A 27,809-nucleotide genomic window follows, 5' to 3' on the forward strand; every position below is an offset into this window, starting at 1 on the left:
AGATCCAGGCTGAGTGGAGCTGAGTGGATCCAAGTGTGGCATTTCTCCCAAAATCTATTTTCACCTTCCTTCACTCGAGTCTGTTATGTGTGTCCAGTGAAGACATGTCAACCTGAGTGTCCCGTATCTCCCATTAGTGTCTGTACACACCAGCTTCTGCAGTGTAGCTGTGTCCTTTTGCAGACGTGACCTCTGGAGAGTGCAAGCAGTGTGTAAGCACCATTCTCTGAACAGCAATGTCAGGGCAGTTGGTTGAAGAAACCAGGTCCCGAAAGTTCCTTGTTATAATCTGACCTGAGACCAGCACTGTTTAAATGGCCTCTGCGTGCGTAAGGCCCTGAGTTGGCTCGCTTCAGTTCACCGGGTGGTTGCATTCAAGAACTTCTTTTCAGGTTTGAACGCCAAAAGAACAGAGGGGGGAAAAGAAGAGCGGCCTGTGGTTTGTTTTCCTTGTTGTTTATGAGCTCTCTGTCTGTTTATATTCCCACTGGGGCTAAATGTTGGTCAGTGATATATTATTACCCTGCATGGCAGAGAGAACATATCCCAGGCTTTGGTTTTTAAATTGTCAAAGCATGTGTTTGCAACTGTGTGTGTGTGTGTGTGTGTGTGTGTGTGTGTGTGTGTGTGTGTGTGTGTGTGTGTACATGTCTGAATGCACTATATCTGTTTTCCCAATTGCCTGCCATTCCTTGCAGTCTGTATTCTCAGCTGCTTGGAGAGATATTTAATGTCCTAAAAATATCATCCTGGGCAGCAGGATGAGAACCAACCTCACCCGGTTAAAAAACAATATTAATAATAATAATAATAATAATAATAATAAATCTGAAGTGTGATCCGACCAGCACACAATACATCCAGCTATACCGACAGCAGTCACTGATGTTATGACACGAGCAGCCACTGCTACACACACCGTTTCACACTTGTCCAGAAAATAAATAACACTGCAGTCACAAACAAGATCCCCAAGCTGACATACCACCTGAGAGAAAGAGAGAGAGAAGTCATGAAAGATTAGATTAGAACACACAAAACGTGCAGCATGTGGCACATTTTTATCATCTTTAGATATCGGTATGCTCAGTCAGTAGCAGTAGAGTAGCCCCTATGTCAAAAGATTATAATCTCTGTACTCAGCTGTCACTCATGAGAATATTAGAATTTTACTACTATTTGTTTTTGCTTTACAGTCTACGACTAAACTCACTGGCCACTTTATTAGGTATGCGTTTCTAGAGCTGCACTGTGGTCATAAAAGGATGGATATGGTAAGCAGCGATATTTAGGGAGACTGTTGTGTTGAAACAATCCTCAGTTCGTACTACAAATCAGAAAGAGTGTCAAGAAAATATCCCCCTCATCATTACATCAAACAGCAGCAGCCTGTACTGTTGATATAACGCAGCATGGTATGGTTTCAAGTTGTTTACGCCAAATTTTGACCCGGACATCCAAATGTTGCAGCAGAAATCGAGTCTCATCAGATCAGGCAATCTTCTACTGTCTACGTTTGCTGAGAACGTGCAAGATGTAGCCTCAGTTTCCTGTTCTTAGCTGACAATAGTGGCATCTAGTGTGGTCTTCTGTTGCTTCGAAGTCCCTTAAATCACCTTTTTTCAGCATGCTGATGCTTGATTTGATCGTCAGCGTGCCGTCTTGAACATGTCTACAAACCTAAATGCAATAAGTTGCTGCCATGGGATTGGAACTAGTAACATATAAGGAGTTGTTTGTATCTAAACTATGTGTGACGTGTAAAGTACCAAAATAACACCTATATGAGACACATTTTTAGCTTCTAATGTTAGAGATTCTGCAGCTGGTTTTGGGCTGTGCAGGGCTCTCTCTTCCAGAAGATGATTGAATAAAGAATTATAAATGTTTTGACCACTCCTGAGTCGGGTTTTCTCTGTTCTATCATGGGGATCAAAGAATCGGGTTTAAGATAAGTCACTTGTGTTAATGAGTGATTGAAGAGGTGTGCCTAATAAAGCGGCCATTGAGTGTTCTTCCCAGTATTCTTTCCAGTCAAAGTGCTTTTGCTTGCTTTTACACCTCTTGTAAACCACCTGTAAAATTTCTAACCTTCCACGCACAAACAGCTGAGCAGCAGAGAACAAACCAGAGCAAAAAGGTTAGTGAACACTGGACTTGTTATCTTCAGCTAGATGGGAACATGAATTTTTTTCTCCATATATTGTTTTTACATCAGCCATAATAAATTATTTGGTAACTTTAGTTTTAGTCTATAAAAACACAAATTGCTGGGTGAAAAACAATCATCTAGAACAATTTCACAAACCTCAAAGGGTTTCTGCAATGCAGGTATAAACAATGGTAATAACCAAAGAGTTGACAATGAAGAAATATATAATGGATAGAAAGGTGCTCATGGTATCTGCTACCAAGACGGTAAAAATAGAATGTAAACATGGAGCGAAACACAGAAAACATGGAAAAAAATATCACGAAACTGTAACAAAACTGCATAGGTGGAAAGATGATGAGAGTACAAAGAAAAAGTAATGACAGATGAAGGAAGGTGGGAGAGTGTGCAGACCAGGGTCAAATCTTTTCTTGATTCTGAAAGACACAGAGCCACCCAGTGGTCAATTTGTAAAACTGTTTGAGGTTTATGGCTTTCCTCAGTAAAATATTTAACCAAGGTCAAAAAGAGGGATGGCAGTGATTTGAATTTTCTACCGAAAGCCTAACAGGACTCACCTCTGCTACAGGACACGCCAAAGACTTCAAGGCCAAAGGATAAAGGCAAGAGAAAAGAACAAGAACAGAAACAGAAACTATAGGAAGAAAGAAAGATGAAGGAGGGACAAAGGAAGAGAAGAAGAGAATTAGAGGAACACTTGAGACATGTTAGTCACAGAAGGGACAGGAACAGAGGTTCACTGTGCAGCGGGCGTGGCTCATTGTGAATTATGAAATCATATTTATGACTATCACATGATTTGAGACTGATTCCCTTTTTATCTTTTCTTCTAAACTATCAAAATTCAATTAGCGTTCCTTTATGAGTGTAAAGCCAAGCTGCTGATCATGAGAAATGAGATATTTCTGCATCCAATTGTTTTCACATTAGGCCATCAAACACATCCTACCTTTTCCTCCAGGTCTTTAATCTGCCTCCTCTGGATTTCTGTCTTATCTTCAAGATCACGAATTCTCTGCAATTATTTAGAGAGGGGAAAAAAACAATAACAATACCAGTATAAAGCATGTGACCTACAAACCTACTTCCACGCAAAGCTCTACTGTATCATCAGCAGCCACATTTACAGACAGCAACAGACCTGATGGGCCTGGTGCAGAAGTTCCATCCTCTCCTGGAGGATCTGGCAGTCGTACTCTCGACTCTTCCTCAGCATCTGCCTCCTCAGCTTCTCCACCGCCGTCCGCAGCTCGTCCCTCTGAAGCTCATCCAGAGGCTCGCCGTACTTTATCACCTGGTGAAAAGAAGACAGACGTGAAGCACAAATACTGGATTGTGATTGATCTGAAAGACTCCTTACACCTCCAGTGTTACTGCTCTTTATCAGCTGAGGCTTTATCAAATCATAAGAATCCTTGAGGGCTTGTAGAAGCCTTTTCTGTTTCTTTATCTCTGTTAATAATCTCACACCAGTCATTCGTTTACCAAGAACTAGCTGTGCCAACAGCTTCGATGATCCAAATTATTTGGGAGGAATTTGGCATTTCTTATCTTAATTAGATAAACCTCACCCACTGTATCAGATGACTGTGGTGACATTTCAAAAGATGGGTGAGACTCAACAAAGCTACAACTGTTTTTGTTTTCTTTAGCCTTTTTTTGGTAAAAATGTATGGCTGTACGGCAATGCATAAATGCATGATGGCAAATCAAAGACCTTGTCTTGCTGCAGGGCGTTGTATAAGGTTGCTTCCAACTCCTGGATTTGCTGTGAAGAGAAGCAATGTAGAAAAGTGTTGTTAGTTAAGTTTGTAAGAACTTATTCACTTTTCTTCAAACGGCTACACGCCTAACAATACTGTCATGATTCTAATCATAAGATTATGTGTCACCTTGGGAACTGAAATTTAGACCCCAAATAAAACGAGGCACTGTTTTCTCAGCCCCAGATGTACAAGAGACAAAAAACACACCCACCATGTATGCCTGATCCAGGGCCTGTTTTCTGTAGTCCAGCTCCTCTTCCAGATATCCTTTCTGTTTGCAAAACATCTCCTGTACACATGGAGCATATTAGGACCAGTGTTTAGCAGAGAAAGAAGTGATAACATAAACTTAAACCACTTCCTAACATGTGGTTTAACTGTTTGAAACTATAAGATATGGATCTGTGAAGAAAACCCAACATCAATGACAGATTTTTTGTTTGTTCGGTTTACTAGTCATAACTTCCAGGAAGGATCTGGGTACAACGTGGAATATTCAATAAACCATCGTCATTATTTCTCTTTTTTCCTTTCCTATCTATTCTTTTTTTTTTTTTTTTAACTGAGCCCAGTGCCACTAAGTAACATTTAACGCCTCCCTGTTAAAGTGTCACGGTGCAAGTCTAGAACTTAATGTGCAGCAGGCACATGGTGCTTCAAATACTGGTTATGGAGACTCTTTGGGTATGATGTGACTTTATCCAAGGAATGTTAATTAAATGTCTTAAAGGCAGAAGGTTAAGCAGAAGAATCAGTCATATCACAAATGATAATCATGAAACAAAGTCTGCCCCTTGTTGTGTCCCACCATCTCTATCTCCAGGTCCATCATCTTCTGGTGCAGTGCTGCCTCTGTCCCCTCAATCTGTTGAATCCACTGGAAAATAACAAGCAACAAAATATGATTTATTAAACAACAGAACAATCTGATGTTAATTTAAACACAATGTAGCTTCCAGCCTTACCTTTTCCGCAAGTGACAAAACAGTGCTAGCCTGAATAATAGCCACTTGCTCCTCATTCCTTAAGTTCTGCACAAAAAAGACATTTAAACCTTAATAATGTAAATGTTTTAGCGACGGAAAATGAAATGTTAAGTTCCGTATGAATTTACCCCGTTGTCTCCGAGGATATCCAGCAGTTTGATGAGATCTGGTATGCATACATCCTGTGGAAAGAAGACAATAAAGCTGATTAGGGCGTAAATACATATAAATTCCTTTAATATTTAATCTTTGCTGTTTTTAGCTACTTAACGATAAACTATGATAAAGCATCAGCCCGTCTCACTGCGCACCTTAACTCCTTCCTTCATACAGTAGATCTGCAGTGCACTGACTCCCTCAGAGAAAGGATGCATTCTCAAATGGTTGAATGGAGGAGACCTCCTCTCGCGCTCCTAAAACAGCAAAAAGAAACCCACTTTTTATTATGCAAAAAGTCTTCTGCAAGCCTCCTATGAATTATAACAGCATTATAACATAATCTCTATCATAGGAGCCTAAAATTAATATTTAAATCAGGAGAGAAAAAAACAGGACGAGTGACAGTCTTACCCGGAGTTCTAATGATGGATTATATCAGTCCCTATCAGTTTCTCTTTGCATGCTTGAGTTTTAGTACGCAGCACTGTCTTTGTTCAGCTACAAAGTTTCTAACTTGGTTCACAAGTTCATTGCAAACGCTGTCATCTGACTAGTGACATGCCAAACCTGACAGCAGCGCTGGAGGTTTTTAGTTTAAACCGAGGCTGAATCACTTTGATGTTGCCAGAGGTGAAATCAGGTGAATGTGCACGGCACGTCCGAGCAAGAACTTTTCCTCTGTGTTCACTAGGTGGCAGTTAAAGCCTTGGTAAGGTGCTGTCAGTCACTGCACCAGAGCGAAGCCAGAACACAGAAACTGCTGTCAGCTGGTTATCGAGCTTGGAAATCAGAGACTCTTGGAGCCATTCCAAGACACGAGGCATGCACCCTGTTAAACAACGATTCTGCTCTTCTCCACAGTCCTCGAGTTAAAGCAGGGATTGTGTTGTGTTGTTCTTTTAAAACCTCACTGTGTTCAACTCAAAGTTTACCTTGTACTTTTACGAAACGATATAATCCCCAGCCTTCAGAAAAAATTCGATAATTTCGGACACCACTTCTTTTCCCCTGTAAAGTGGCTACAGTCTCTCCTGATTTGCCATGAAATATTTCACTGTGGTTTAATTCACTTTAATAAAATCTATGAAATGTAAAACCAATGTGGCTGCTTTAATCACCAGAGTGTTGTTTGTGTAATAATTACACTAAAATCACTTTTTCTCAGCTCTTGGGAAAGCAAAACGTTTTTAACTCAGTAAAAAACACACAAGTTATTTAGGCTCACCTGATTATTAGGCGCACAGACAACCCTTATCTTACTTGGTAGAAAACCCTTTGTGACGTACCTCTAGCTCCAGTATCCTAAACTCTAACAGTTCATTTTGATCTTTGGAGTCTTGAAGCTCCTGCTGCAGCCGATTACAGTCTGACTCCAACTTTTCCACCTGGGTGCCACAAAGGATCAGAATGAATGTGTCTGTTTTCATTTCCACTATTTCATTGTTCACTGATTATCGAAAAAAATGTGAGTCCAACCTTTTCTAACAACTCCTGATTCCTTCTTAGGAACAGCTGCTTCTCTTCAACCCATTTGGAGTCCTGATTAGTGGAAAGGTACACATCATTTCATATATTTATTAAACAAATATGGTTATTTTTTCCAATCCCTTCATGCACACATGCAAACACCTTCATTCATACGTGTGTTTACGCATCCTACCTGTCCCTTCAGGGTTAGTTCCTTCTCCAAGTCCTCTATCTTGGCTTTATACCTGAGAACCTCTGCTTGGAGCTGTTCGTGAGCCTGAACCAGGAGCAAAACAGATATTCATTAGAATTTTTTACAAATCTTGCAAGATTTTAATTTTTGTCTGACATTCACTTCTGACTGCACTCAGGCTCTATAATGGGATCTGTTTAAGCCACACCTAAAACTCTCACAAATGTTGTTTTGGTTTTTTGAGGGTTTTTTGCAGCATTTCAACCCAACATACGACGTACATAATGTCGCTATATGCAGACATTAAAAGAGAACGACTGAAAAGTCTAAAAGAATGTTTTGTGTCCTGGTCAAGCATGGGACATTACCCAATCAATGACGGCAGCTGAACTAATTAAAAAGTACGTCTGACATCCACATGATGTGGCCACGCTCAAAATGACTCTTTTACAGCCTCATACGATAGAATAAATGTCAAAAAATGATTTTATAAATCGTGTGTTTAGATGAATACTTCAGACTAGTGGTAATAAAATTCTCAATAACTGAATTTCTCACTGCTAAGGCAGACAGACGTAACCTTGAATGAACCGTGTTGTACCTCCAACTTAAATAATCCTCGGGGGGACATTAGAATTTTTGGGGGATTGTAACTTTACAGTTTCAGACCAGATCAGAGGTTTCCAGACTGAGCAGTAACTAGTTAATTAATCTTTATACATGTACCTTAGCTTCGATTTCAGCATCCAGTAGGCCTCCTTTCTGTTCCTGCAGCAGGGCGTAAGCTCGCTGTAAGGCCTGGTATTCCCTGGTGAGCTGACGGAAACGTAGCTCTGACTCCTCGTTGGCTAGACTCTTGATTGATACACACAGGAAAAAGATCAAAGGTTATGATTCTAGGAGACAGCATCATTATACTGATACATCTGATGAGCTAACATTACCCAGCTGGTATGACTGAACAAATTTGATGTTGATAGCAGAAGTTTAAAAAGTAAAAACACAATTGAAGGCCCTGATGTGAATATAAATGAGATTACTGAGATTAATGCTAGACTATCTTTTGGATATGATAAATATAAGCTCATACATCATCCAGGTCTTCCTCAGGAGTAGCAGGAGTTCTGTCCATTCGAAATGAAGCCACTGAGGATGTCTCTGAGTCCATAGACTCTTCATCATACCCAAAGAAAGTATCAACCACGATATGCCTCTGCAGAAAATAAATACCAAAATCTTTCACGATAGAGCAATCAATACACTTTTTTTTCCTTTTGGTGCTTCACATTTAACAAAAAGCCATGTTTTGTGTTAAATACTGTCAATTTTTAGTTTTGTTTCTTGCATTATTAACAGGTCGAGTTTCTCCTTGCACTCATTTGTTTAACTACAGTTTACACTCTTATTGAAACAATCCGCTCAAACAGGACTGACTTCCATACTGTTTTTTAATGCACACTTTCTACACACACTTTAAATTAAGCAGCCATTAACAAATTGAATTTATCCTACCTTTATTGGCCTTGAACTTCTTTTATGCCGTTTCTTTCTTAGGAGTTTTTCTCGGTCCTGGAAAATCAGACAGATGAACAACACACTTTAACAATACGACTAAAGACACAGTTACTTTCTTTGATTTTCTTTCTTTAGGTTACATGATCAAATTTATAGAAGCAGCAAAATTACAAGAGCTACCCCATAGCAAAAATGCTATAGGTGTGCAAAAGTCATGAGCCACCCCTCAATTCTTTATATTTGTTTCCAAGGAAACAAAAAGTGGTCTAGAGCAATAGTTCTCCAGGCTTTCTGAATATCTGTGAATGTTTACACACTGGTTTTTAACTTAATTTCAGTCCAGTACTAATTATTTTCAGAGAAACATTTTGTTTGTTTGTTTAAACACGTAACACTGACCTAAGAATCATCCAAGCATAAAAAAGGAACCTAACTCAATAGACAAACCAGTGGTGCATTTCTTTAGTTGGATATAATAAAAAATGATGACGATAACACAGTTTGATATGTTTCAAGGTGATTCTCAAAGAGCTATTAGCAAAAAACCTAACATATCTCGCATGGTGTACCGACCGTGTATCCTTGAAAGAAATTAGGCAGCTGAACAAGTGAAGGACAAAAGAAGAAGTGGCAGGGCTAAAAAGGTTCCTGCAACAATATGTGAAAGTCATGACCTTTGAGAAACAGATCCATCAAAGACCTGACACCGGATCTGAGATCCAGCTAGTCCTTCAGTTGATCCATCAAGCCTCATCAGAGACGGTCTCAGTGGAGTAGCAGCTGTTTCCTTCTTAAGGAAGGGAAAGAGAAATTCCATCAATTTTGATTAAAAATTGGTGGAATTATATAACTTGAAAAGTATCATCCATATTTTTATTTACCACACAATACCACCTGGAAAGGCTCAGACTGGCAAGAGCTTCATTTTATTTTCAGCATGATGACGATCCCAAACACACTACCAGTGCAGTAAAAGCACATTTAGATAGAAATGTTGGCTTCCCCAGAGTCCGGACCTCAACATTACTCCAGCAGTGTGGCATCATTTTAACAGGTGAAGCAACAAAAGGCAGCCAAATCCATAAGAGATTTGGGGTGTCCTTCAAAAAGCCTGGAGAACTATTCCTGAAGACAAAATGATGGGTGGCTCGAGACTTTTGCAAAGTAGTGTACTACAGATGTAAACAACACATATGTGGTTTTAGAATATGTGTGATTGAAATACCATCAAAATGGATGATTGTAGACAAAAAACGTATAAACTGGGATATGCTCTATACTGTGCTTGATTTTCTAGTTTTCTAGTAAGGATAGTCATGGCAATACATTTTCACAAGATTAACAAGCATTACACCAATTTTCAGCAAACTATGTCCTGTTTGGAGCAGGTCCCTACTGTGGGTCATCTTGACCATGATGTCATAATAGCTCATTATCCTCTGAAATTACTTCCTTTTCATCTGAATCTATCTGACCTAAGCAGAAAGATTCAGTGTTGTATCAGGACTGTGTCAAAATGTCAGAGCATCACGGCAACAACATGGCTTACTTGATAAATTACTGAAACACTATAAGAAACATACTCTTGTCAGTTCATCAATCATGCTTTGCTGCTCCAAGACTTGAAGCTTGAGAAAGGCTATTTCCTGGTCATCATGGGCTTGGTCCAGGTCATTGAGAGACTTTAGCTTCTTCAGTGGAGGATGAGAGTTTATCCTCTCCTTCTGCAGATCCACAAAAAACACAGAGAAGTGTCCACTGAGATCACACTATTCAAGTGTAAGTCAGCGTGCGTATATACAGAATGAGGCTACTGATACTTTGTGCAGACCATCTCAAGGTTTTCTTTCATCAGGCTCTTCAGCTTCTCCTCCAGCTTCTGGATCGTCTGGGTCAAATCATCATTCCTCTTACTCAGCAGCTTGTTCTTGTCCAGCAGGGGCTTACACTGCTTCTCTGACTCTCGAACACGTTTCAGCTAGTGAGGGGAAAAAAATCATAAATTTAATTTAAATGGTGATTAAGGAAGACCCGTAAGAAAAGAGATGACAACGAAACAGCAGCTGGGAACTTTCAAGGAAAAGCAGAAACATTAAAAATGAATTAAGTTTCTTGAATTTCATCGTACCAGTTCATTCCTCTCATCCCCCAGCAGCGAGTTGCGGTCCTCCAGCTTGCGTATAGTCGCATTGAGTTCAGCCATACGCCTCTGGTTTCTCCTCATGTCCTGAAACAAACAAAATGCAATCCTTTATCATTTGACCAATCAAGTCACAAGGGAAGTGTGAAGAATACGTGATGTAATGGACTGCAAAACAGAACAGTCCATCCTGTCTTGTAGTGGTTTTGTTTTGCACTGATTAAAATTAAATTATAGCTTGGAGCTGATTCATGTGCGGACCGCCCCTCTCTTATAGTCTTTTATAGTTTGGCACTTACAGAAATGCCTGAGTGTGTACATGACATGGTTTCCATTTTGACTATTAGACTTTTAAAACAATCTAAACCAAGTGCACTCAAGTGCTTCAGCAAAAGTATTGAAGTGAATTCAAGAAGTAAGACAGTTTCTTTTAAATTAGCAGTTTAATATTATTTGTTTTAATTCCCTGAGCTGCTTCTCGATGGTTTCTCTACTTACTGGGCTGCCACAGTGCTCCGCACCATCTCCAGCTCTGCCTGGGATTTCTCTTTTTGGGCTTCCCAGGCCACACTCAGCCTCCTTAACAAGGAATAACTGTTCATCCAGGGCATCCTTCTGAAGCTGCAGCTTCTGTAAGTAACCCGATGTCGATTCCAGTTCTTTTTCCAGAGCGAAAATGGTGCGGTCCTTACCTTTGATTTCGTCCACCTGTGGTGTGGGAGAAGGAAATGGAAAAATCATTAAGTAATGGCTGAAAGGAAGGCGTTTTATTTCCGATGCTATCCGAATTGTTCCCATCACTCTTTATGACATTATGATCAGAATTAGGGTTTTAAATGTTAGAACAGAAAGTTTAATATGATTTTTGTTTGTATTTTCTTTTAATGTATTTCTAAAAAACTAACAAACAACTGTAAAGAAACCAGACCGACTTACACAAGTAGAGAGGAACAACAGACCCATAAATAGTTGACCCTAACCATGTTATGCTTGAACCATGAAGCAATTATGAGAAATTTTTTTGAAAGTGCAGTGTTTATTGAGCCTTCTGATTAAATTTTAAAATGACATAAATGTAATATAAAATTGAATATATGACGTTTAATTTGTATTATGTTTGCTACATCTGGCATTGTCGTGCAACCTATCACTTAAAGGATGTATTCCACAAATTATTTTGCAATTATTTTGTTATTTTCAGGGCTTGATCAGTATTTTTAAAGCTTGTTTTAAAGGTGTGAAAAGATTTTATGCAGATATTTTAATATCATGTTGTTGTTGTTTTTTTTATTGGCTAAATAAAAGCTAATTTTAGGCATTTCGACTGACCGATAAATTACAAAGACTGCCTTGATAGCAATTTGGAAGGAAATTTGCAGCATTAGATGTGTCCATAATTAAACTCTCTCAGCACCAGGTTTCTACGTTATGCAGGTTACAAATGAAAATGTTTTCCCTGCTGCTCTTTTGTTCTTACATAGGTTGCATTAAACACAAATGTAGCTCATTTAATTAGATAGAAATCTACCCCATTCTTCTCTATGCAACTCGCACTAAAGTGCGGACTACTGTATACTCTGTTGTAGACACAGGCTAGCTAGAGAAACTATTCAAGTAATGATTCCTGTTAAAATTCTTTGAATACTTCTCGAAGTCTCGTGAGAGAGTGAATCCATTATAGAGTTGTGTCTACTAAAGCTCAAACAATAAAAGATTTTAAAGAGTATACCAACACTTATTTTTGGTGATTTAAAAATCTGTTTTTTTTCTTTCAAACACATAAAACATAAATAGATTTCCCTAACATTTTTTATGTGTAGTTATTTATGAGTCCTAAGGTCACAGATTCATGGACGCAGAAATTTTGACATGCTCATTATTCATATGTTTAAGATACATGTGAAACCTGTTTCTAGTTTTATGGTGTTTATTTGCAGTGACTGTTCATACCAGTCTGCGGATGTCTTTCTCACAGTCCCATTTGATCTTAGAGATCTGCTCCTGGTGCTGCTGGTGCTCCACCCGCAGGTCCCCAGCCTTCATCTTGTCAGCCTGGATCATGTTGCTGAGAGCCTCGTCAGTCTGCTTTTTAGTAGACTTCAGCTCTGCTATCTCTTGCAGGAGTTTAACTCTCTCCTGGTCAAAGAAACGACGTGCGTCCTCCTTGGCTTCAAGAGTCAGTGCTGTGCGTACCTGAAAAAGTGAAGGCAGAAAGAAAAAGGTTGACTAGGTTGATAAGAGTTTTATTTATTTATTCTTTTTACATTTTTCTGAAACACAAGTAAGTGTAGGGTGGAATGAAAATCTTAAAATCTGTTTAACGGACATCTTTAAACTCACCTTCTCTCCACTGCCATCACGCATGGCATTCAGTGCTGCTTTCAGCCTCTGGTTTTCCTGGTCTTTGATTTTAGCATGGCGGGCCAGTTCTTGCTCGTGCTGCCGTGTCAGGTTTTCCCTGAGAGCCTGGAGCTCCTTTTGCTTTTCCTCATGCCACTTTGCCCGCTGCTCTGTTAGCATGGCAGTATGACGGTGCTGCTCCTGCTCTCGCACCCGCTTCACCTCTTGCACCTTGTCTCGCTCCAGTTTGCTCACCTTTAGAGGAACACGGAAGGAAGGGTTTGGTTATTTTTCATAAATACATACTATAAAAATTTCTCAAGCTGTCAGTGATGGTTCTGAACATTTTAACATTTAAACTTTATTAAGGTTTTAAAAATACTGTATTTACACAGAAAGTGGTCCAAGAGATAATAGTCCAGATATATATATACACTCAACAAAAATATAAATGCAACACCTTTGTTACTGCTCCCATTCCCCATGGGATGGACGTAGAGACCTAAAATTCATTCCAGATACACAATATAACCATCCCTCCCAAACAGTGGTCACAAATCAGTCCAAATGTGTGGTAGTGGGCACATCTGCTATATTGAGATAATCCATCCCACCTCACAGGTGTGCCACATCAGGATGCTGATCTGACATCATGAGTAGTGCACAGGTGTACCTCAGACTGCCCACAACAAAAGGCCACCCTGGAATGTGCAGTTTTGTCTCACAGCAAAATGCCACAGATGCCACAAGCAATGAGGGAGCGTGCAATTGGCATGCTGACAGCAGGAATGTCAACCAGATCTGTCGCCCGTGCATTGAATGTTCATTTCTCAACCATAAGCCGTCTCCACAGGCGTTTCAGAGAATATGGCAGCACATCCAACCGGCCTCACAACCGCAGACCTCGTGTAACCACACCAGCCCAGGACCTCCACATCCAGCAGGTTCACCTCCAAGATTGTCTGAGACCAGCCACCCAGACAGCTGCTGGAACAATTGGTTTGCACAACCAAACAATTTCTGCACAAACTGTCAGAAACCGTCTCTGGGACGCTCAACTGCATGCCCGTCGTCCTCATCGGGGTCTTGACCTGACTCCAGCTCGTCGCCGTAACAGACTTGTGTGGGCAAATGCTCACATTCGATGGCGTCTGGCACGTTGGAGAGGTGTGCGCTTCACGGATGAATCATGGTTCACATTGTTCAGGGCAGACGGCAGCTGAGAATGTCCCAGTTCTTGCATGGCCAGCATACTCACCGGACATGTCACCCATTGAGCATGTTCGGGATGTGCTTGACCGGCGTATACGACAGCGTGTACCAGTTCCCACGAATATCCAACAACCTCGCACAGCCATTGAAGTGGAGTGGACCAACATTCCACAGGCCACAATTGACAATCTGATAGACTCCATGCGACGATGTGTTGCACTGCATGAGGCAAATGGTGGTCACACCAGATACTGACCGGTTCTGGGTCCCCAGACCCCCAATAGCGCAAAAAACTGCACATTCCAGGGTGGCCTTTTGTTGTGGGCAGTCTGAGGTACACCTGTGCACTACTCATGATGTCAGATCAGCATCCTGATGTGGCACACCTGTGAGGTGGGATGGATTATCTCAATATGGCAGATGTGCCCACTACCACACATTTGGACTGATTTGTGACCACTGTTTGGGAGGGATGGTTATATTGTGTATCTGGAATGAATTTTAGGTCTCTACGTCCATCCCATGGGGAATGGGAGCAAAAACAAAAGTGTTGCGTTTATATTTTTGTTCAGTGTACATACTATAAAAATTTCTCAAGCTGTCAGTGATGGTTCTGAACGTTTTAACATTTAAACTTTATTAAGGTTTTAAAAATACTGTATTTACACAGAAAGTGGTCCAAGAGATAATAGTCCAGATATATATATATGTATATGAGATGTAGTACAGTACCTTGCATTTTTCTTGGTGCAGCTCTATCTGAATGTCAGTCAACTTGGACCTGAGATCTTCATTAGCTGCCTGTAAGGCAGAAATAAGGGCTTCGGGCTTCTCGCCCTTCGTACGCCCTTTCTTAGCCATTGATTCAAGAACTAGAGAGGCTGTTCTAATGCTTTCATTGAGACTTCATATAAGCGTTCCGAGGTGCTCCCAAGGTTTCCAGTTCCTCCTCTTCCTCATTCTCCTATTAGACACAAGGGCTTGGGGTAGGAGGAGAGACAAAAGAGTGACAGAGTTAGACAAAGCAAGTCCAGATTTACTTTAAACAGAGTATGATTAAGATTCTTGTACTTTGAAATAATAAATTCCTGGAAACATAGCAACAAAACTGATGTTTTGCCCCGTCAGACTTCAGACAAGCAAACCAAAAGGTATGAAACCACTGTAGGAATCACCGATTAGGGGAAATACAGTGTTTTAGCAAGCTTGTCCTGCTACACTGTATAAGCCCAGATAAAAAACACTGGTCTCACCCAGGATTAGGACAACCATGCATTGTTAACATCGCAAGAGCACATGGAAGAGAGACAAGGGTGGAGGTGTTAATGCTAGGCTATAACCTAGCTAAAACCTAGCCCTAACGCTAAGCTCCTCAAACCAATTTCCACCACCAGCTTGTTGGCTAACGAAGGCTATTTCATTTTTAGGTAATTATATAAAAATGATGAATGAAGTCTAATCTTATCTAATGTAATCTGAAATATGTAACTGAAAAATACAGTAACAAACTTGGGAATAGTGCATATTTGGGCTAAATGTTCATGCCAGTTAACAGGCTCAAAATGAAAACATGCACTACCTTAGTTTGGTAGAAAAGACAACATGCTCCAATTATTAAACGTCAGTATAAATGGTAAAAATATAAATACACTACAGTTTTGTTGGGCTTTTCAAGTATGATTGACCACTTGGGACTTTTTACCGTATCTATCTATCTGTATATATATGTTATCTGTTCAACATGCAGACACCACTGATACAGTTTTAAAACTACCAGCGTAGTAATTAGTGGTCAACCTCTACTTTCTGAGTAACAGTTACCCAAAAAGTCATGGACCTACTAAATTCATTAGGACTCCCCTTGGGGAGACCAGCTTTCTTGCAGTTTGGCCACATGCAGTTGAGAAGTTGTGGAATTAAAATGGTAATCCTTCAAAGCCACACTGCTAGCATGGCATAAAAAATGGAGATAAGGGTTTTTTGAAGAATTTAGTTCTAATTTGTTAATATTCAGATCTCCCAGCAACCCATTTAAGGTTAGGGATTAGGCTAATATTAGCCTCATGTTTATGGAATTTTGCACTTGGCTTACCTAAATGGAAAAGCTCATAATTATGACAATATTAACTCGGTTACTTTCTGATTTATTTGTTTGAAACCTCCTGTGAGCAGTTTCCTCTGCACTTATACAGATTTATCTCAGGAGCCCCTGCCTTTTTGCTTTCAAAACCATGTGAGACACCTTGTCCCGTCCATTAACTGGGACCTGTGAAAGGAAAGCCAGAGTTGGTCCCTGTTTTTTTTCCTCACTTTGTGGCATAAAGCAGTTTGATGCCACTTCCTAAAAGTATTTTGTTCTCAGCCTTATAGAATCTGTTATATTCAATATTTTTTTATGCCTGTAAATTCCGCATGTCCATAAAAAAGTTACATAAAACCTTTTAGAACTGTAGTTCTTTGTGACTGTTGCTCGGTCAGCTTCTTTCATGTGCATTCGATTTCTTGTTTGACTACAACTGTTACATGCCTAATTATAGTCACGCAAGAAATTATAGTCACTCATTAACATAACAAAAAAGCAGTAAACACAATGCACACAATAGAAACATCCTCATAATTTTTTACTATCAGTATGATGACCTACACATGCATGATGTTATGGTAAATCCCTAAGGTCATACAGATCCAGTGTGTCACAAGAAGCTTTGCCTAGACAGAAAGAAGCCAATAATGACAATTTCTGTGGCAAGAGATTTTCATTTGAGAAATTTTGCGGTGTAAATAAAACCTGAACAAGCAAGTAGGAAGTGAAATTGTCCTGATCATATTGGCTTATTATCAAACCAAAGTGGTTTTGGAACAGATGGTTGTCTGGATATGCCGAGTCAGTGGTAATCCTTCCTGCCCCACAATCTGACTTCTGTTTGTGCACAGCCTGAGGTCATCTGAAAGCCAACGACCTGCTAAAAGCCACAGATAGACTTGTGCAGCAAATATAGGACATTTGGGCTAAAATAAGACTACGAGAGACTTGTCCTATCAGTTTACTGAACCCAGTCTATTTTCACACATTCACACACTAGTCTGGGGTAAAATAATGCTCAGTTCATTTCAATATTATTTATATAGGACCAAATCACAACAACAGTCACCTCAAGAAGCTAAGGTCACCTAAAGATGGTAATGCAGGCCTACCGCACTTACTGCATCTGCGTGTAAGATGTACAGTAAGGCTTCAATGTCTTGCTCAGTGGTAGAGAAAAATAAATGGCAAACTCATGAGCCAAAAGGACAGCTTTTAGCTCATATATATGTTGCTTTACTGATTAAAACAGACATTGTTCTTATGGCAATCAAATTAATTACACAAGAAGGTAAATATAGGCTTTACCTTGACCAATCTGTCTAAAAAAAATAATAGATAAATAATAAATACTCAAATTACCATCTGGAGTTGCAGTCTAAAGATTACAGGTTTGGTGCCTTTTTTAATGTATTATGCATATGCTAACATGAAATATGTTAATTATGAAAAACAGAGTATGATGTATTGCGTGTGACTGTGTGTACAACACACATGTTGTATTTAATATTAGTCATAAAAATGTATTCTGCTGAAATTTTTAACTTTACTTTTAATACCTTATGAAGAACACAGAAATAGATAGTCCCTTGATGATTTGGATGATGAAGGTTAGCCATTACTAGGCTCTTGTAATGGCTGTGCTGCTAAAATTCTTCTTAAATGGCATATATATACATATAAATATGACTATCAGCTATTCGTGACTTTGCCTGTTCTATGCAGATTCAACCAAAGGTTTATAGATTAAACTGTTTCTAAACTCTTTGGAAACATTGTTACAAGGTCACTGTTTTAACACATTTGTAGAGACGTGCAGACTGTTTTCCTCTAATACACTACCCACAAAATGTTCATATGAAAGTGAAAAAGACTGTGCATTGTCACAATGACTCACAAGGAACTGGACTACGTCCCTCATAATCTGAAGTGGAATGACATAACATTGCTTAACAGATTTGACGATGCAGATTAGAGATGAAGTAATCATCACGTTTAGTCCACACGGGCTCCTTATTTTGCAGTTAGTTTACAGTGCGGCTTTTCAGAAGTACTGCTGACGTTATTAACCTCTGGGGGGTCCTAGAAAAATGCATACACTATTGGGCTTAGTGGCACAAAATGATCACGCCCTAAAAAGCGCTGTAAAAAATTTATATATTAATATTTTTTTCCACTTTAAATTAGCCAGTCTTTTAGACCTACTTCTCCTTGAAATATTCATATCAAGTTTTAATTACATTTCGCTGATTTTAACCCTTTATATCCCGGTTTCGTCACATGAGCGCACTGCTTTTTTTGCCCCAAAAAACAAAAAACTTGAATATTTTCCAAAAAAAAACATTTGAGGTAATATTCAATTGTTATTATAATTAGGCCTTTAGATGGACTAAAGATTGGCACTAACAATCATTTTGACCTGCCATTATTTTTCTTGCAGGAGCACATTAAAAAATGCATGAAAAATGCAAATTACCCAAAAGTGCAATAAAAATATTAAATATTAATTTTTTTTTTCACTTTAAATTGGTCAGTCTTTTAAAACTACTTCTCCTGAATATATTCATATAAAGTTTTAATTATATTTTCGTTGTTTTAACCCTTTAAATCCCAGTTGTATTACATGAGTGCCCTGTTTTATTGCCCCAAAAAACAAAAAACTAAATATTTTAAAAAAAAAAACATTTGAAATAATATTTGATTGTTATTATAATTAGGCCTTTAGATCGATCAAAGATTGGCACCAATATTTATTTCGATCGACTTTTAAATTTTTTTTTAGGACCAGAAAATGTTCCCCAGGGGGCGAAGCGTCTGCTGCTTCCCAGGAGGAGTGCCTCAATCGCGGGTGTGCCTCGCGCAGCCGCGGGGCATATTGTTCGGTCTTCGTATTTCCAGCACACACGTGCGATACCACGTGACAACAAATACGTCATTTCCTGTTGATTTAAAAAAAAATGGCACCGTCTAACTGATCTGGGGTCAGAAATTGTCCCAAACGAGGAGCGGCCCAAGCTGCTGCTGCATGCGGGGAATCAGTGTGCCTCTTCCGGGTGTCTGTCTCGAGCAGACCGCTGGAAAAGGTGGATGTTCGAGTAGGCGCCAAAGGTGGAGCAATGGCGCCACCCGGTGGCCAAATAAAAAAATTACAATTCTAAGGTCTCTAGTGCAAAATGAAACCGAAAGTTAAGCCATCGCCCGACGTCAATATTAAAAATTCTGCAATTAAAAAAAAGCGTTTATAATGGGTTTCAATGGGGCGCAACTCGACCACTAAGCACAATAGTGTGAGTTTTTCGCTAGCTTAGCCACTGAAGCTAATTTCCGGAAGTCATACTGAAATTTTAACAGTAAATGGGACCAAACTTTTTTTTGCAGACTTTCGCTATATTCCATTCAACACAGTGCAAATGGCGTGTAAACGAAAAATGAAAACAGCCGCAAATCGACCCAAGACCACCCAGAGGTTAAGCATCACTTCAGGAGGCTGTCCAAAGTAACACTAATGAAGTAGCAACAAGTAGCAACTTCAAAAATGATTTGCAATAAGAGTGCAGGACAGTTATGTCATGTACATTACCATTTTAACACCACTGTCTGTAATCTATGAACGAATTTGAAAATGTTTGCAGAGGAAACTTGAGCTTACTCGAGTTTGCATCTTCAGTAGATTTCTAAGTATGATGTGAAAGTATAACCAGATTTGCACCCTTAAACATGAAATATTTCAACAGATATTTTTCCTGCCAATTCAATTGTATATATATATATTTGTTTTCTTAATATTTAATTAATTAGATCGACTATTATGAAATAATTAAATATTTGGCCATATTAACAAGTCCCTATAACAATTTTTCCAGAGCCACAAGTGATGTGAAAAACACTTTTTGGAGGATTTATGTAGTTTTCATGTTGTTTTGAAGGCAAACCGGGTTGTTTCTTCACCCATCGCGTGTGTTTTTGAACACAGAAAAAGCAAATGTTGACTGGAAAATATACATTTGATATAAGTTTACATTGGTGTATTGTACACAAGTTTTTATAATATGGAAAATACTAAGGCAGTTGAGGTACTCTACATTTACAGGAACACTTCCTGTTTCTTTGATATTCATAATGTTGTTATACAATGTACAACACTCTCCTTTGTGGCATGAGTGCAATACCCATATATGAAAACTCTAATAATAGTAATGCTGATAATTCATTGACAAGTCATCTTATTTCATTTTGGTTAAACTGACTAGACCATCATCATGCAAAGCCAACCGCCTCACCATGACTACTAATACTGTATTAACCTACAAACCATCCGCAGAAGCCAGATACTGTTCTGGAGGAGTAGGCTAGATATGTATTTGCAATAAGCCTAAGTCAATCTGATTGCAGTTACGTTCCCCAGCAGGGAAATGATCTGTTGGCTAGCCAAATTAACATTATTCACCCACACAGAGGCATTATAGGTCCCACTGCTCAGTGCAACACAAGTACCCACTTTTTAACCTTACAGGCTTCTACTTCTAGTTTTCACTTTCAGTATCAGGCATCTTTGGTGACTCTCAACAAGATTTTTAGGGAAGGATTGTGATTCATATTTCCTTGCTTGTTAACAAATAGCAAAAAAATACTTCAGAGCTGTCATTTGTGATCTATATTTCCCTCAGGAACAGCCAAGTAATATTCTTACTCAGCACTGTCCTCTTTTCCAATGAGAGCCAGTTTAATATTTAAACATGGGGTTTTATAGCGGGAAGCCTTGCATATAAAGTAAGGAATTTTTTGGAAGCTGCTAAATGGCAGGTAATGGACAATTTAAGCTAGTCTGAGAGGCATCTCTCAGATATATTTTAGTATTATATTATGATAAAATTATAATGCTGTGATTGGGGATCATCATCATAAAAACTGTAGCTCACTAGAACACTAAACTCTAAACCTATATCTTATATTTGGACAAAGCTGACTGGTTACAAGCCATTTAGCAAATTATTCATGTTTCATTTGCATAAAAAGTTTAAATAGATTCAAATGAAGAAATAAATAAAACAATAAAGGATGCTAAGACAACACAAGACTCTTTTGTAAAGAGACAAATTTCAACCCTAATACTGCAAAAAATGACAACTTGCTATATTTTTAAAAAGTGCAATATACACTCAACATACTTCACACAACACAATCACTCAAAATCTTTACAACAATATTAGCAATCAACATCACACAAGACTAAGAAACTATATAAAAGAAAATCTTAGAGTATCAGTACCTTATACAAGCTTCCTGGTAGCCGTCGAAACTAACTGTAAGAAACCCGACAGCTACAGCAGCCTCTTGGATAAGAAATGACATAACTGGGTAACACTTTATGGACTCACAGACTAAGACAAGTTAATGAAAATGCATCTTTCATGCCAAGAAGGGTTTAGGGAACCAAATCTTTCAAACTCTGTTGACAGTATTCCTCTAAGAACTAGTGAGCACTCAGCAGATCAAGAAGATCAAGCATCCATCACAGCAGCATCACTTGAATAATACATTTTTAACTATAGAGATTTAACCATTATCTCTAAAATGTATAGCTCATGTGAGCAAACCAGGATGCTAATGCTATGAGATCAAATATATGTGGTGACCATACCTCTTTAATCCACAAAGACCACTATTTTATGCATTTGTGACCAATCACGTTCACCTTCAATTCAGTGCTGATATTTAAAACATGTTTCTTGGACTGCTGTCTATGTTCCCAGTGTTTATACCGTATACAAGGATATCTTTATAGGTCAGTACTGCATGGTAAGCAATCGACTTGAGTTATGTGGAGATGACAGGCAAAGAGATGCCAACCAAGTATAAAAATTAAAAAAAAAATACTCAACAGCAATTTCTCCAACAATTAAATGGTCCATAATTCTAATTCAACAATTGTTTAATTGCACTTGAACAAAGATGGACATTTATTTATTTATTGTCAGTTGATTATTTTGAAGTTTTTAACAGGGTCTTAAATATTGTTGATATAATAAACATACATGCATAATATCAATTAGAAATCCAACTTACCAAAATATTTTGTCTCACAGACAGATAGCAAAAGCAATTATTTTGTGTCATGGTACTACTGTACACCTGACAAGCAGAGGGTAAAGTGAGATTTGGCAGGCGTGAAAAGATTGTGTGTAGCAGTGTATGGGGAAAAGAACCACCTAGAAATAAGTCACAGTAATTTTCATTGTGAGATTTGTTATGTACAGGCTGTCATCGGCTGACCAGATTCTCTGCTCTTTGTGGATTTAGTCAACTGAATTCAAACAAATAAGCAAGGTTACACGAGCTACCGTGGCTGCTTTCCAACACCTAGACAGCATAAAGCTAGTGCAAAAGGAAGGATTTGGCAAGTGAATCTAATCAGTGTCATTACCTTAAATTTAAAGTGATGTCTGCAATCCTAGATGTAACCTAACACTGAACATGAACACCACAGCCACTCTGCATCCAGCATATAGTGGTGCATTACTGGAAACTTCACCGCAGTCTTTCAAGCTAGTGACTTCAGCCTGCTCTAAACGACACCCTCTGAAAAACACAAAGTTCTTATACTTCACTTTGTTTGGAATGACTTTCACAGTATAAAAAAAAGAAATTTGCAACATTATGTTTCGATCCAAACACTACAGAATCAATTAGGACATTACAAGAAGCTTTAAAATTCCAGTTTTTCAAATGTCCTTGCAGTTTCTACCTTTGAAAAATCTCTTATCTTTCTCGCCTTTCCTCACTTTCTTACATCTTTCTCCATCCCTGAAAATGTCACAGATGTTGTAATGTAATGGATTTCTTTTTCCACTCCCTGAAAAATAAACCGACTGTACGTCTACCTAGCAGACACGCTGTGGCAAGCTACATTAAAACATGTTTTTGTGTTTGGTGATATTTGCTTTTTTATTTTTTATTTTTTTATTACCTCACTGAAGAAAAACTCCTTTTACTGTATTATGCATAAATCCCCCTATCAGGTTTAGTTGCTCTTTAACTGAAGGTGCCAGAATGCCATTAATAACTATTAGCCCAAAATCCACTTTCCTTTTGGTATAATTTTCATCAATTCCTGAGAGAGAAAAAAAATCTACATCTCTAGTGTCTAAGTGCTTAACTATGGTTTCGAGTTAGTTGATATTTTTGTCGGCTATTCAGTCCTAAAAAAGTTCCAGGTGAGCTTGAAGCTTCACTAAGAAATGCATGTAAAACAGGAAAAAGTCACAGCTGTACTGAGTGACTGCTACTGCCTTTTGAAGCTGTATGGTAAATGTGACATCTTAAAGACTTCTGGTATTCATTTCGAGGCAGATTTTAGATCACCTAAAATAATAATATTGTAACTGTCCAATTTCTAATCCAATACTGAGAAACAATGTGTTGATCTAAATGTTAATGCAATTTGTTGCTGAGCAAGCAGAACAACAACCTTATCTGAGCTTTTCAATGATAGTAGGGGTCAGAAGCTTCAAACAGAGTTCATTAGAGTGTCACGACTAAGCCATGAAGTCAATACACTACAAAATACATTAGAATACACAGAACAGAGAGCTAAAATGTGAAAAAGCTCTAAGGAACTGCACAGCTGGACAATGACCTAGGAGTTTTAAAGTGTGATGGCATCATTCACATTATAAAATGTCCCTAAGTTAGGCTTCAACAACCACTGGTCAAACACACTAAAAACAAAACCATGTAAGTGGAACACGTTTTGTAGTAATAGTACTGTGATGACTGGGAGATATGATTGGTAAGTCTTAACTAAAACCATCCATGCTCACAGTAACTGATTTTTTTAATATGAAAAAAACAGCTAAGAATGAAAAAGAACTGATTTTCTCTTTGCACTCTGAATGAGTGTATGTGCATGTATCATGGTGTTGGTGTATCAATGTGAGCTTGTGTGCATTAAATACTACGACACGAAGCACACTGGCACCATGACCCACTTTTGACTCCTCAGACATTAAATTTGGTTGTTAGCGCTGGATTTTCCAGCAGACTATCAGAGGGAGCATTAGAAATACGAGCCGCAGCTTCAGTGTGACTGAAAATAGAGTTAAAACACAGAAATGATTGATGGTCACAAGGACGCATTTTTGCATTGTTTGAACAATTGCTAGTGATTTAATGTTAACCTGGACTACATGCTGATTCTGCATATAGCAGTGTGTGTTACAGTTTTGCCAAATGCATTTAAATCAATGGCAGCTAATTCACTGCCATTGATTTTATGTATCATAAAGAGATTACATACAATCTTTGCTCCAAAACGGGACCCTACTGATTTCTGCAAACATTTATTTATACAGTATGTGGTAAACAGTGGTCAAGCTTGAAGATGACTGAAATAACCCCTTTATATGTAAACTTACTCTTGTGGTAAGGGCATGTAAAACACCTTATCTTTTTCAGAAAACAGGCGTCAGCACTACTTGTAGGACTATACCTTTTACAGTAAGCTTTTTTTAAGTAAGCTTTAAGCTTTTTACAGATGCTAGAATTCTGTGGATAACATTCTGAAAAGGTTCATTTTCCCCATATCGGGATTTTCTCAAAGCCTAGCCATGCATTTTTTCCCTAACCCTGTCCAAACAGTCACATGGTTGGAAGTCTTTTGTTTAATATGTGCCACCACCAAGCCTTCCACCTATTGATGTGGATTTTTACACTGCTTTACTATGAACACTAGTAGTGCAAAACTGAAAACATACATGCCAGCCACTTTTTAGGTACACATTGCTAGTACCAGATTGGATCACAGTTTCATGCAGAAAATATCCCATTAGCGTCACACCACTAGCAGCAACCTGAACTGTTGAGGATGAATGGATGCATGCTTTTATTTTGTTTACATCAAATTCAAACATTCGACAGTTGCAGCAGGAATCGAGACTGATCTGACCAGGCAACGTTATTTCCAATCTTCTATGGTCCAATTTTGATGAGCACATATGGGTTGTAGCCTCAGTTTGCTGTTCTTAGCTGACAGAAGCAGCACCTGGTGTGGTCTTCTGCACCCACAACCCATCTGCTTCAAGGTCCAAGGTATTACATGTTCAGAAATGCTCTTCTGCATACCTTGGCTGCAACAAGTGTTTATTTGAGCTATAGTTGCCTTTGTTATTAGCTCTGTCTGGCCATTCTCCTCTCTAACTTCTGGTTCAGAGAACTGTGAATCTGATAATTCAACTGTCTGGACCATGTCTACATGCAGGTACAATGTGTTTCTTGTATACATAATTCTCTGCCAAATTCAAAGCACACAGGAATAAATACCCTACTGTATGTTCAGTCATTCAATATGATTCATAAATGTCACAATCCACCTAACAGTTATCACTTAAGGCTCACAGATATGATATGATATGTGTAATATGATTTTGTAAACACAGACTGAACACTGTTGGCAGCTCGTGTTCCAGATGTGAAGCAGAAATCCAACCTCCTCCCTAATACCAGACCTAGACGCACAGACTGATCTCTTTAGCACTGTTATGTCCACGTGTTTGTGACTGCTCAACCAACTGTCACTTTCAGCTTTATCTTTCTGTCATGTTCTTTTTTCAGCAAACACAATCTTGCATTTCAGGACTATTTTTGATTTAGTTAATCCCCATTATGCAACCCTCTCAGTAAAAGTTAGCCAGACCAATGCCAGTATTGCCCCAACATCGAGGGGCAAACTAAGTTTAATCAGTCTGGTATAGAGCTGTGACATAACCTGGTTCAACGTGCCATCACTTTGGCTGAAGTGAAGAAGAACTGTTCTTCTTGTTTTCGGATTACATTTCAGTCCTGACCAAAAGATGCTTTCTAATCCATTTGCCTGAGGTCAAAATACCAACCCTGTGTATAAGCAGAGCTCTGCTAATGCTGGAAATAGTGCAGGAAATGGATCTAAATGACTATGGTGTACATCTGCTCCATGTTTAAAATACTTGGTTTTCTTTTCATTTTTTTATTTAATAATTCATATTTAAACAAATTAAAGTTGAAAAAGTAAATATAATTCTAAAACAATAGTTTATTAATAAGAGTAGGAAATAAGGTGTATCTTGCAAGATTAACAAATTGAAAAATACATTTGTTGAAACAGGAAACAGAGATGGTGGTTTGCATTGTTGTTATTGCAAATTTTAATTTGTAATTTTTCCTGTATACCTGGCTAAATGTCCACAGACATTATAACATCTACAATATGGCTGTAATATGTAGTGATGGCTTGCAATTATAGTATGGCATTAGCATTGACTGTTATGTTAAAGCTGCAAGCTTTAGTAGTTGTTCAGGACGATAAATTCCTCTTTATACCCAAAGTAATCCTTGATGATGCATGGATAAGAACTGAAAATAGGATTCTAGACTTAATGATACAGGGATATATATAACTTCCTCACCTCTGCTCAGCTGGTTCTGACAACAGCAACATATTTAACATATTTATAAAGCATTATTATTAGTAATAAGCCCACAGGCCCAACCAAAGAAAAAAAGGTCTTATCTCATTTTTTTCGTGTTTTTGCCATCTCCTTTTGCCACATTTTGCAATTGGTGTTTTGTATTGGATGACTCTTGCATTTATAAAGCAATCTATAAACAATTAGCTTGTGGTCAGTTATTAGCCTGCATCTGCCCTGGCCATGAAACAATACTGTGACAAACACCTTCCCAGCTGGGGTGATGTCTGTTAAATCAGGCCAGTGTAACACCCCGAGGCAGTTGTAGGCTACAGACTCTGAGCCTCAATCTGGAGGCCTTGCCAACCCACTGTGGACTAGCATCCTCTTGCAGCATCACTGCAGCATCCTTTCCTTTTACGACACGGCCAGCAATGTGTAACGATCTGTCAAGCAGAAGAAGAAGGGAAAAAACAGAACTCATGTCCAGAAAAACCACACGTGCCTAATAATTATAGAAAAGGATGCTTATCTGTCTTTACCAAGAGGCACAAGCAACACCACCTGGGATCCACACAGCACAACAATCACGGCTACGAAAAGCTCGAAATATGCTCGATGTAGCGTGAGCATCCGGCTCTGCATGGCGAGGAAAATCCGGACTCAGGCTCCATCCTCGTCATCTTTAAAGGGTTTGCTGGTGTAGGCCGAGCTCTGCCACTTCCGACAGGCAGGCTAGATCTCTGCTGCCGGCTAAATAAGACACGCTTTAGGGTTTTATGCCACAGAACGCGATGGTGGCCTCTCCTCGCTCCAGTAGAGGTGAGATTAAAAAAACAAAACCAGTTTATATCTCTCGCTTCGCTTCTGGGCTGATCAATGTGAGTCAAGCCAACAGGCCCGCTAGTCTCAGGAACTCCCAGTTCAGACGGTGATAAACCTCAACTACAGCAGCCACACTGCCGACAGATTTCATCGCCTTACCTCACAACAGATTCCCATCCAATGTGAAGACCTAACGGGTGAGAAACCACATCCATGGCATGCTTCCGTTACTAACTAAGAGAAACACAATCGCCTGCTATGATCTCTGCATCAGCAGCAGCCCCGTACAATGAAGTGATGGCCGGTGGTGATGATGCTGGGAGCCCCGCCCTCCTGTCAGCGTAGCCAGAATGAGCTCACTGATTTTCAGCCCAGCCGGCTCCAGTACCGCTGCAGTCCACCAGTGCAACAGCACTGCTGTACAAAACCTGCAGCTTTTCTTTGCCTTTAATTTTTTCCCCCAGTAGTTTGTTTTCCCGTATTTGCCAGATGACATACAACGCTTAGTTAA

The 27,809-nt window shown here is 39.0% G+C and overlaps 1 protein-coding gene across 2 annotated transcripts; it reads right to left on the bottom strand.

Moving 5' to 3' along the window:
• Positions 1-576: 576 nt before the first annotated feature.
• On the bottom strand, positions 577-27,597 carry jakmip2 (janus kinase and microtubule interacting protein 2). Of its 2 annotated transcripts, XM_026181553.2 has the most exons (24): positions 27,458-27,597; positions 14,684-14,931; positions 12,740-12,994; positions 12,350-12,592; positions 10,898-11,107; positions 10,388-10,486; positions 10,091-10,237; positions 9,843-9,983; positions 8,257-8,313; positions 7,835-7,957; positions 7,471-7,599; positions 6,745-6,828; positions 6,561-6,623; positions 6,371-6,469; positions 5,237-5,338; positions 5,054-5,107; positions 4,905-4,970; positions 4,748-4,816; positions 4,151-4,228; positions 3,891-3,941; positions 3,315-3,467; positions 3,123-3,188; positions 2,731-2,807; positions 577-988 (listed from the first exon to the last, which is right to left on the bottom strand). In XM_026181553.2, the coding sequence occupies exons 2-23, from the start codon at positions 14,810-14,812 to the stop codon at positions 2,757-2,759; spliced, it is 2,469 nt and encodes an 822-aa protein (XP_026037338.1). In that variant the 5' UTR covers positions 14,813-14,931; positions 27,458-27,597; the 3' UTR covers positions 577-988; positions 2,731-2,756. The 2 variants fall into 2 exon arrangements, with proteins under 2 accessions (XP_026037338.1, XP_026037336.2); XM_026181551.2 differs by lacking the exon at positions 2,731-2,807.
• Positions 27,598-27,809: the final 212 nt, after the last annotated feature.

Source organism: Astatotilapia calliptera, chromosome 10 (genome assembly GCF_964374335.1).
Source record: "Astatotilapia calliptera chromosome 10, fAstCal68.1, whole genome shotgun sequence".
Lineage (NCBI taxonomy): Eukaryota > Metazoa > Chordata > Actinopteri > Cichliformes > Cichlidae > Astatotilapia > Astatotilapia calliptera.